Source organism: Pleurodeles waltl, chromosome 3_1, assembly GCF_031143425.1.
Source record: "Pleurodeles waltl isolate 20211129_DDA chromosome 3_1, aPleWal1.hap1.20221129, whole genome shotgun sequence".
Lineage (NCBI taxonomy): Eukaryota > Metazoa > Chordata > Amphibia > Caudata > Salamandridae > Pleurodeles > Pleurodeles waltl.
The window spans coordinates 176,635,471-176,647,867 of record NC_090440.1 but is presented as its reverse complement, the minus strand read 5'-3'; the positions used below and the strand labels follow the sequence as shown (position 1 = coordinate 176,647,867).

The following is a 12,397-nucleotide window of genomic DNA, read 5'->3' as shown; positions in this document are numbered from 1 at the left end:
ATGTGGAGCCATTAATGTTAATGCTGTTAATGCTGAGTGGGGCCACTGATGTTAGCTACTAGTTACGGTATGGAGTCATTAGATCTAGATGCTCTATGGAACCACTAATAATGGTGACTGAATTGCGCCATTAAATCGTTTTATTTAGTGTAGTCATTAATAATAGTTACTGTCAGGGTCAATAAATGCTCATTTACTGCTTGTCGTCATTCTTGCTTATATTGCCCTTTAACCACTGAGACATAGAATACTTGATAAATTGATACACATACTGCCTAGTGCAGAGGATTTCCCCGAGAGGTCATGATGGTAGGATCCATGCTTGGTTTCTGGGATATCCACAAAAGATAGACTTGCATGCAAAAAAGATCAGTGGAAATAATTTACCTTCTAAGAGGGTGTCATACTAATAATGTTACTAATCATGCTCATATTACTGCTACTTCTACTATCACTAATAAAGATAATCCCAATACGTTGGTTTTATAAGGCATTTCATTTTACACCTTTGCTTTTTTGAAGCATGGGTCACTTTTGCCATGTTTAATAATATTCAATTTACCAAAAAGAAGGGATAGACTTATTCTAATATTGGAGGACCGGAAAGGAGATGAATAAAGGTGTTTTCAAATTTAAAGGAGTGGGGGGAAGAGACTATTAAATTATTTAGTTTGCTGATTTGTATGGCACGAACCAGACCCACCAGGGTAGCAGACTTCTTGACAAAAGAGCATGAGGTTGCACAAGATCCAGTGTAAACAGGACAGGATATAAAATAAAACGCATAATAGTGTTACACATTTCTACCAAGGTAGCATCTAGTTTTAATGGTCGTATATAAGGGATGAAATTTGTGTTTAATATATTTTCAATTATAGTTGGTCCAGAATCAGTCGGAGTTTCATAGAGATAATGATCTAAGCATGTAAGCTATGCTTGCAAGGAGAATGCTCATTTGTGTTTTTGGTACGGACATGCATGAGTGGACATCAATTAACTGATAGCAACTAATTAGTAATGTTACAGGGTTTTTGAAAAATTTGTTGTTCTCCAGTAAGGGACATCCAGGCAGGGTAGCTATTGACTGAGAGAAGAGTGCTTAAGACATGTAATGCTTGAACTTATGATCACAAACTGAGAAACACTGCCATTAAAAGCAGTACTAAAATATGTATTGATTTAACCCTTTTGTACAACATAACCTGTCCACTGGGGCATCAGAGAACTTCTCAGATAACATGACATACAAGAAAGGAAGGAAGAAATGTTTGAGGACCATTGGATTTAAAAGTGAAAAGACACAACAAAAGAGAAATTCATGGAAGAATGTGGTGACGTTATAACCAGAAAAAAGAAAATATCTAATAAATGATGCTTACGGAACACCACAATGAAAGGAGAAGAAGGAAGACTAGTGGTTGGCTTTATGCACATTGTTGCAATTAGCGAAGATTACATCTGAATGTGCAAAAGCAGAAAATCCAACTCAGATGGTGTAGAGAAGTGTAAGTTGGTCACCATTTGAAGTGCCACGGCTAGATCAAGAACAGGGAAGCTTTCTAGAAGTTTGTGTATTTAGGGAAGAAAGCCAAACATTAAAGAGAAGCTGATGGATCTAAGAGATGGGCCTTCAAGGATGAAATAACAATGTGTATTAAGATGAGAAAACAGTAAAGAGAGGTTATACTGCAATATGAGATGGGGCTAAGAAAGTGGTCAACTTGAAGAACTAGGGGAGAAGGGTTACCATCAGATGAAGCCACCATGGGAGTGGCTCATTTTGTGAAAGTGTTTATTCCACTTTGGAGATGGAGAGAGAATAGAAATATAGATGTAATCCATGAATTAACATGACATCATTTGTGATACAGTTTAGGTATTTACTAGGACAAAAAACGTGAATTCCACTTACTGTCATAATACCATCCCAGTGAACAGGTGATAACTTCACATAAGCCATATGCAGGTTGTCCTCCACCTGGGCACAAATCACACTCATGGGACGATGGGCCATGGCAAGCTTGACAAGAGGAATGGCAAGCTTCGCAGCGTCCACTGTTCACATCTTGGTAGGTGCCAGTTGGACATTTCTGTACACACGCTGTGTCTGCAGTCAAGAAATACAAGAACCAGAAAAGTTTCACGCAGAGTTGCTGTAAAGATTTAGTTTACATAGGGTGCTTTACTGAAGAACATCAGTTATTCTGATAACATAAATAGAAAATATGTACGTTATTAAGACAGAAGGGAATGCACTTGGTTTTCAGCTATGTATCAAACTGTACTTCTACATTAATAGACACCGATTAGAACAAAGTTCACCAAAGCGGACTTCAAAACAGTATTATTGAGAACAAAGTTGTCTCTACAGTCACTCTGCAAGTTACTGAGATCCTTGTCATCTCAAAATATCTTTTCAAGCCTGCCCCTAGCACCTTCAGGATACTTTATCCACCAGCCTCTCAAAATATGAAACAAAAAACTTCAAACTGAAGGTCATGAGAGCGAACCATGAAACACTCACAGCTGATCAATATCAGTGCATGGATGGTATTTTTGAAAACTATGACTTATTCTTCTCAAACACTACCCCTCTCTTTTTAGATTTGCTTCTAAAACAGCTTAATATTATTAACCACTCCACAATCCTTTATGCTCATAAACTTTCTATTTCCCTCTTTGAGCTCTCGGATGCCAATCTTTTTATTTGCATCACCAAGAATTTGAAGATTTGAAGATAATGATTCACGGCTCCTATGAGAACCTTGACATCACCTCATCCCTCTCTCTTCTTAACCCCCAGATCCCCGAGAGGCCACCCTCACACAGCATCTTCACTTTTCCTTTACCATAAGACTTTCCATCCTACTATGTTTACCTGTGTCCCAGGTCATCAACAGAAAACCAAATCCAATGGCTTAGATGTCATAATGCTGTCAGACCATATATTTCACTCCCAATCCCTCATACAAGGGTCCTACTCTCCTTGTCACTAGCAATCCATGACAAGCTCTGCCAGTAAATCTCTACCTGCAGCACAGTGGAACTGGCACTTTACAGCTACCTTTCAGCCTCACAAAAGATTGTGCAAGTATCTAAATGTGGCTTCTAAATCAGATTCAGATCACCCCTAGTACTGTGAGTGTCATAGGTTTTCGAGCTGCCATGTTGTTCCAGATGTCAGCTGCGGTTTTGCAGCACTCATGAGTTTTGATACGAAGCTGAAAATTCTTGATTGTTTTTGACGATCACAGTTAACAATTCTTTTTTTTATTTTCAGAAACACCAGATTTAAAAAAAGTATTTCACTGCTCTGATGTAAGTGATTGCTCCACTCTTATGTCATCCATTGAAAGCTGGATTCTAATGCCAAGCTTAGGTGGATGCTGGACCACTGCTGCTTTCGGGTCTTCAGAGGGGATCTGACAGTGTGATGGTCAGAATGGTACCTGCTCTTTGCTGAACCATTGAAAGCAGACGACAAAACCCTGAAATAGGAGGACATTCGCAGAGGGTCCGGGGGGGAAGTGACTGGATTCCAAATATTTGTTCTTTTCACATTTTAAAGTATGGTGAAATGAAGGCCGAATAAAGTACTTGTTTGAAGTACTGTATCATTTTCTGGTTCAGAAGAACTTGGGGCCTGGTATAGAAAAGAAAAGTGGTACAGCCATTGCTCAAAGTCAATTCTTAAATCCAAATTTTAGGAAGGACCCTCACATCTTCATCTAATTAGACCCTAGTTGGTATTTTGAGTTTTTGGATCTCAAATCAGAATCAACTAAGTCTCATACTTTACATACTTACACAGTTTACTTTTAGCGTTTAGATTTGTGATCATTTTACATTTTTCCTTGAAGGCTTCATCCCCATTATAATTCTAGGTGTTTGGAGTAGTTGGTTGCCAACTACTTCTACTATGTCAAGACTTTATTGCCATAGAACAGAATATCAGATCCCTCTCTACTTTACAGTGCATGGATTTTGGATTCTGCATAAGAAGTGATGCAATTAATTGGTCGGGATCACCTTTTGCCGTCTTTCCACATGTGTGTCAATGAAAAGGTGCCATTGTTCAATGCTGATCCAACTTGCATTATTGCCCTTGCTCTGGTATATGACATAGTTTGAATCTTTAGTGTGTGGAGTCCACAGGATGTCGTCGTTCCATTGAATAGATGTCCTTCCTTAGAATCTTTACATTTTCTGTTGAGAATGTAGGTAAACCCCCACAGTTTCCTCTTCAGTGCATACTCTTTTGGACACTGAAGCATGTGGTTTAATATTATTTTTGCCACAAACCAGAAATATTTTATTTATTTATTTTTATTTGAGTCAGCCTCTTTTTTTTCTCAATCATGTTTCGATAGTTGCAGATTCCAGAGCTTTCAATACCTGGCAAATCCCTTTTTTTAAAGCAGATACTCACCAAACATTTCTATAATCATGCAGTTAAGTCCCAGCATAAGGAGCTGTATATTGTAATTTACAATCAAATTTGCTTGGACCTTAAAAAAATCTGTGTAGTTAATCCTACTTTTGGTCTAATCTTTAATAACTTAATTGCACAATACAGAGAGAATCCATCCATAGCCAAAGTTTTTTGAAAGCACCAGATATTAAAGGATTATACAAAGGCAACCCAGTTCTTGTCCTCTACTTTATGTTTTAACCCAGCAATATTCCAGCTTACTAGTGTACCTGATAATAATGAAAGTCAAGAAAAAGAATTTCCTATAGCTGAATGTTCTTTGTTGCTGTTACGGGTGTGACCAGCCAGTCCCAGTCATTATTCTTTCGCCTGCCTTGCCCTAGTTGATGATTCTTGTTTCTTATTAGCCCACTTCCTTTACCTCCTGTTTGATGGTAAAGAACAACCTTAACATTTGCCATATAATTAAATGTTGCATAATTAGAAAAAGAACCATTTATCAATCTAAAAGACACTTTGGTGTTATGCCTATTGTGCTTTATATTCTGTCTCTCTGCTTGCTCCAGGATCCTTGGGTATGATTCCTCTATATGTGTGGATATTTTTCCACCTTATTCAGCAAGTGTATCTTTAATAGCCATGATCATCTTTGCCAAGATGTAACTTGATCATAAGCTCTCAGTAGACTCATTTAGTTCACTCAATTCCGTTTTCAATAATTTCATTAATAAAATATCATCTGAAGATGCATGATGCAAGTTTGCCAGTGTCTGAATTACTATCAGAATGCTGCCCCTCTTCAGTCATGGCTTCCTCTGGAGGAGTACAATGGTATAAATATAATTCTGTTATTCACATCTGGCCTTCCACTACTTAGATGGGCAATTGCTCCAGAGCTGTTAACATTTCATCTTTCCCAGCAAGCTCCCTCAGAAGGCACATTTAAGCTGTTTTTTATTACTTTTAAGGTTGGGGTGAGTCTCTGTGGAGGTTCCCTATTCCTTGCCAAGTCTGAACAATCACCTATGTATTCTTCAGCACAGGAAAAAGACCATAGTCAAATAGTGAGTCTTCTAAATATGGCCTTAGAAATAAAGTTATCTGCAATACACTACTCTCATCAATGTAGTCAACTCCTAATGTATTTTTGGCAAGAATATCCCTTTTCTATCTGTCCTTATTAGATCCTACTTCGAGTATCCCGGAGACAGCATACTTTTTATGGGTGGAGATGGTGTTTACTTTCTTTTGCCCATATTCTATGATCTTATCCTAGCTAATAATAGAGTATTCGTCTCCAGTGCTAACCCCTCAGGGGCCGGGGTAGAGTTTCTGATGGGCTTAGTTCTTCAGCCCTGAGCTTTTTTGGCTTCACTTGTGTATAGAACATTGGTTTTCTGAATTTTCTTGTCGTTGTCGCCACTTCTTCCTTAACTTTGCTGTACTTAGTGTTGAGGCATGTTGTGCCCTTTGTTACTGGGGAATATTTAGTGCAGATTTCAGGTGAGTTTGCTTCAAACTTTGATCCTGTCATTAGGAGTGAACCTATTATGCCAGAACTGTTGATAGTCACAAGTTGGGCAGAGGGCCGTAGACAGGTCTTTAATGTTGTTTTGCAGTCAGTTAATATTGTTTGTACTACTTCAGGGACTTTGTCCAGCTTAGACAGGAGTGATGAATAGCTACAACTGCAGCAAGCATCTTTAATGCCACAGGATTTCAACGATGTGCCACAATCTCCTCCAGCCTAAAGTTGAATTACTTCTATGCCAGTTGGATGGTAAGCTAAACATTACAGAATTAAGGCAATTGTGTTAAAACAAAGATATAGTGACCTTACCAAATAAAAAGTAGCCAACTTGACATGATGAGCAGAAAGTTTCATTCTTGCAGTCAAAACAGAATGACGGGCAAGTGAAGCACAGTTTCCTGCCATCGTCCGCGTATGTCTTTTGAGGACAGTGTCTGTAGCACTGATGTCGATATCTATTGAAAAAAGATTAAAAGATTTATTTCAGAGCCACAACATTTGCCCTAAACAAGTACAGTAGTTAGAACATGTGGTATGAGCCAGTTAGGTCTGCTGAACAGAGTACCTTATCTCTTGGAGCATTGCAAGGATCCACATCACAGAGGTGTCTCGACCCAAAGCATTGAGTCAGCTCTGAGATGCAGTGAAGCTGTGGTGTGGCCCTGCTGCGTCACTGACGAAGATCCTGCTGATGACGGCTTGCTTTGCGAAGTTCAAACTTGAGGATGCATTGCACAGTTGTGGTGATGCTTTGGTTCACAGGAGCTGTGAGGCTGCGATGTGGAGTCCGTCATCGTTGCCGAGCATGCCATCAACCTTAGATGAGAGGACCTGTGGTGAGGATGCATCACACCAGTTACATTGCAGCGACGGGCTGGTATGCGGTCTCTGCAGTGGTTCTGATCCATGCAGCTGCAGCAATGCAAATGGGTGATACGTTCATTCCGCTTGTTCCACAGAGGCTGGCAGAGCACCATAGGCTCACTTCTAAGGATCCAGAACTGGGGTAGCACTATTTGGCAGGGTAGACTCACAGACAGTAGAGTCCAGGTGCCAGAGCAAGCTTGCTTGTGCCTTCTGTCTCTGAGGCAGAAGTCAGGAGGCCATCCAACTAGTCCTTGGAGTCACTCTGGGTTTCTGGGTTCAAGAGATGCAGGCCTAGTCCTTCTCACCCAAGCAGGAGGGCAGCAGGTCAGTATAGCAAAGCAGCAGCACAGCAATGCAGAGGTTCAGCAGGGCTGCAGTCTGGCAGAGTGACAGCTCATCAGCAGTTCAGCAGTCCTTCCTGACAGAGTATCCACAGGGCCAAACATGTAATGATGTGGTGGTGTCTGGGGTTCAGCATTTATACCCAGTTTGACCTTTGAAGTGTGGGAGAACCTTCTATATCAGGTGTCTCTAACCAGTTGATCCCGAGCTACTAGTAGCTCACAGACACCTTCAGAGTAGCTTGCAGCCTTGAGTTCATTTTTAAATAAACACTGCAATAAATATTGTTGTGTTTTCCTTTTAACCCCTTTGGTGCATGTGTCGTCCGTTGGCCGACACCAGGGAGGGCTTTAAAAAATCCTCTGGTGCTCCTATCCCAGGAAAAATTAGAACACTCACCTTAGTTATCATTTTCGCCACAATACATTTTAAGCCCTTCCCTGTTGCAGGCACTTGGCCTACCCACAAGGGTGAGGTACCATTTTAATCGGGGGACTTGGGAGAATGCTAGGTAAAAGGAAGTTTGTAGCTTTCATTGGATTCCAGAACTTTCCATCACAGAAATGCGGTAGAAATGTGCTTTTTAGCCAAATTTTGAGGTTTGCAAAGGATTCTGAGTGACAGAACCTGGTGAGAGCCCCACAAGTCACCACTTTCTGAATTCTCCTAGGTGTCTAGTTTTTAAAAATGTAAAGGTTTGCTAGGTTTCCCTAAGTGATGGCTGAGCTAGAGCCCAAAATCCACCGCCAGGCACCTTGCAAAAAACGTGTCCTTTTTCAGTGTGAAAATGTGATGTGTCCATGTTGAGTTTTGGGACGTTTCCTGTCGTGGGCACTAGGCCTACCCACACAAGTGAGGTACCATTTTATTGGGAGACTTGGAGAATTACAGAATAGCAGAACAAGTGTTATTACCAATTGTCTTTCTCTGCATTTGCACCATTCAAATTTAAGACAGTGTGTAAGAAAGAAGTCATTTTGAAAAATGCCTTGTAATTCACTTGCTAGTATAAGGACCCCACAAATTCAGAGATGTGCAAATAAACACTGCTTATAAACTCCATATCTTGTTCCCATTTCGGAAATACATAGGTTTCCTTGATACCTATTTTTCACTCTTCATATTTTACCAAATGAATTGCTGTATACCCGGTAGACAGTGAAAACCCATTGCAAGGTGCAGCTCATTAATTGGCTCTGGGTACCTTGTGTTCCAGGTGAATCTACAAGTTCTGTATATCCACACAACCAGAAGGGCCCAGCAGCTTTTGAGAATCTGCCATAGTTGGAAAAAAGATATAGATTAAACGTATACAGAAATGGCTGTTTCTTTCAACTCAATTTCAATATTTTTTTATTTCAACTGTTACTTTCTACAGGAATACCTTGAAGGATCTACACAAATGACCCCTTGCTGAATTCAGAATTGTATCTACATTTCAGAAATGTATAGTGTTCCAGGATCCACCATTGGTTTCATAGCCATTTCTGTCACTAACGATGTAAAAAATAGGAAAAAGGGGGTATATCCCAGTAATATGCCAAAACTGTGTGGAAAAATATGTTTTTTCGAGTGTAGTCTGCCTGGTTCTCAAAGCTGGAAACATGGTGATGTTATCACGACAAACCCTTCATAGATGCCATTTGCAGGGGAAAAAACAGATGCTTTCTTCAGCACCACTTTTTCCCATTTTTCCCTAAAAACCCAAATATTAGCTGTATTTTGGTTAATTACTCGGTCCCCATCATGGGAATTGACAAACCCTAGGTACCTTTAGAATCCCCAGGATATTGGAAAAAATGGACGCAAATATGGCGTGGATAGCTTATGTGGAAAAAAGTTATGGAGCCCTAAGCGTGAACTACCCCAAATAGCCACAAAGGGCTCAGCACTGGCTGTTCGAGCAGTAGCAGCACTGCTCCCCTCCGCACTTCCCTCCCCCCTCAGCACCTTGAGACCCTCACGGGTGAGTAATGCGCTTTACAAATTCCTGATTGATTTACAAATTCCTGATTGATTGACCTGATAATGAGCAGTGCTCAACTCATATTTATGACCCAGGGTCAGGCAAAGAGGTGAAGAACTGAAGCACAGAGGTATTTAACTCTTAAATAAAAGTTCTTGTCACCTCAGTATTGAAGGGAGAGAGCAAAGTGATGTTTGTGAAGGCTTTAAAATGGGAGAAAATTAAAATGAAGAGTTAACTTAATAATTAAGTGAACTCCAATTTAATTTTCTCCCGTTTTAAAGTGTCACATTTACAAACAGCAGACATCTTGCTCTCAGTGGCCAGTAGATATTGTGCCATATTTATCACTGAAAAATAGTAATTTTTTTAAATGGGATGTCTTAATGTTTTTCTCTATTTTCCTTTCAATTGAGTCAATTTCCTCTTAATGTTTTATGAACCAGGTTTCTTCACTTTAAATTCCTCCCTGTTAACTAAATGGCTGTATTTTTCTTATAAATAAGGTATCAGGCCTACAGGCCACTGGGAGCAAAATGTCTCCTGTAACACTTTGAAATGGGACAAAATTAAAATGATTTTTAATATTGGAAAGCATATAAACAAAGTTTATACACAGCAGGCCTCTTGCTCCCAGTGGTTGGTAGACACGCTGCCATATTTATAACTGAAAAATACGGCCATTTTTTTTAATGGGTGAAATGTAAAGTGTAGAAAAATGTTCCCTATTATGAACATTTTTGCAGAACATTTTTCTGCAGTTTAAATACCTCCTATATAAGTGGTTGTATATTTGTGTTATATATCTAAGAGTACTACATATGGCAAAAGTTATGTCCAGTGCCACAAGAACATGTGACACAGGCTCTCAGTCACCATCCAGATATATCCCATTTATTCACATACATGTTCATACATACCAATAGACCGTGCTCTGACTGACACATATGGCAGCCCTGTCATGGTGCCCCTAGTCAAAGAATTTTGTTCAAACCATAGTAACTGGCTCTATGGACATTAGATTTAAAGACAATGAAGCTGGACGTGGAAGTGTCTGGTAACAATGCATGAGTTGCTTGGCTTTCAGTAGCTCCTGGTGACTTTTACTGATCAGATGTAGCTTTCATTCTAGAAAAGGTTGGAGACCCCTGTTCTAGAGGTTTTTCCTTAAAGTCCCCAGGCATCCTTCCTTTCCTGTCCTGGCTCTAAACTAACTACAGGGGGTATGCAACCATTTGTGTGGAGGCAGGACACAGCCTATTCAGTGGGGCAGTGCCCAGCTTCTCCCTCCCATCCAGGAACATCAAAGCTCCCTATTGTGTGTAGCTGTCTAGGAGGAATATACAAAGCCCAACTGTCAATAACACCCAGTCATGAGACCAAAGACAGGCTACGGGCACTAAAGGGCTAAGACAAGGAAACACTAGCTTTCTAAAATTGGCATTTTAAAAACTGTAATTTAAAATCTGACCTGACTTCACCATAAATTATGATTTTAAGTTAGGATTCCAGAAACATCAAACGTGAACTGATTACCCATTCCTGTTTGGAAATTACACCTATAAAATGCAATAAGGTAACACCAGTGTTATTCTACATAAGAGGTAGGCCTCACAGTTGTGAAAAAAATGAAAGTGTTTTTCACTACCAGGACATCTAAAACAAAAAAAACACATGTCCTACTTTTTAAGTACACTGCACCGTGCCCTTTGGGCTATCCATAATCTACCTAAGGGGTGACTTATATGTATTAAAAAGGAAGGTTTGGGACAGGCTATACGTTTATTTTGCCAGATTGAAATGGCAGTTTAAACTGCACACAAGCTGAAATGGCAGAACCAAGTTGTTTAAAGGGCTACGTAAGTGGGTGGCACAATCAGTATTGCAGGTCCACTACCAGAATTTAATTTACATACCCTATGTATCTGTAATACCACTTCACTAGGGATTCATAAGTAAATTAAATATGCCAATTGGGGACGGGACAATGTCGCCATGTTTTAAGGAGGAAACACATGCACTTTAGCACTGGTTAGCAGTGGTTATGGGTGCACAGTCGTAAGACCAGAAGATACAAGATCAGCAAAAATGGGAGCCAAAGGCAGAACGTTTGAGGGTGACCCTGCAGAGAATGGAAGGTACAACACGGCCCCTAATAATTACCAGTGGCTGAGATTAATTCAGACATTTCAGTCATCAACTGTTTCTTTCATGCAGCCTTGTTAGCCAACAATAGTTTCCATGGTCGGTTGTTAAATTAAGCCTACTTTTATAATGCAAAAGGCTCTAAAATACAGTATCAGTTGGTTAAAAAGATTGTGTTGTCTGAACAGGTGTTATGAGTTACCAGACATACCAGCATCTACCTTAAGATTGCCCTTTAGTACTCCTGGTGCTACCCTTGATTCCACTGGTTCCCTTCTATAGTTTTCTATTCTTTCTTGGTTTCAATCAACACCATTAGCAAATTAGAGAATCCTTAGGAGGTAAGGGTGGGGCAAGACGACAATCCTAAGATTGCATGACAGGATGTTCATGTAGCAGCAACCCTTTTACCCACCTGATGACTGCAGTAAAACATACTGGTTTCAAGTCTCCTGTGGCACTGTGACTTTGCGGTCTTCAGCTCTAGCAGTCTGGTTCAGATCCAGTGTGCTGTCTGTGAGGAAGAGGTAACATAGGTGCATCTTGATCAATTTGGCACTCTAGAAAAGACAACCCTTCTCCAATGTGAAACAGCAATTCTCTGAAGGGGCAATCGGGCTGTGTCTGTGGCTCCATAGTCGGCACAGCCTTTAGAGGCATAGCCCTGCCAGATGTACCTGGTGAGCATTGTTCCTCTCCCTGTATGGCCTTGTGAATGGATTTATCAGGGTCTTACCAGGAATTCTGAAGTGATGGCAACCTAGGATGGAGAGGCGCATGGACTTTGAAGGTGCTCCATGGCCCAGCTGGGAAATGGTGCCAGCACTATGAATCTAAAGGACTCGGAGATGGATGTGGAGGGAACTATCACTATGAAGGCCTTGTCAATACTTTGCCTTGTTTGTCCTTCATGCAGTGAAACTGTGGGTCCTCTGGTGTGCTGCCATTGAGGAGGCTACACCACTGTGGACCACCATATGACGGAAAGTCCCTAAGGTCACACTCCATCTTGAGGAGGCGAAACTTAATTTTCTCTTTTTTCCCCCGATCATCAGCATGTCTGCCTTTGATGTTGAAGCCGTCCATTCTTATCTTTCCAAGAAACTGTGAAATT

The 12,397-nt window shown here is 40.4% G+C and overlaps 1 protein-coding gene across 1 annotated transcript in view; it reads right to left on the bottom strand.

The window, feature by feature from the left end:
- Positions 1–12,397, bottom strand: part of LOC138283896 (proprotein convertase subtilisin/kexin type 5-like) — a 570,601-nt gene that overhangs the window by 378,428 nt on the left and 179,776 nt on the right. The window contains exons 5-6 of the mRNA XM_069222102.1: positions 6,273–6,418; positions 1,913–2,107 (exon numbers count right to left, since the gene is read on the bottom strand). Coding sequence (XP_069078203.1) covers positions 1,913–2,107; positions 6,273–6,418 — 341 coding nt within the window. The remainder of the gene's footprint in view (positions 1–1,912; positions 2,108–6,272; positions 6,419–12,397) is intronic.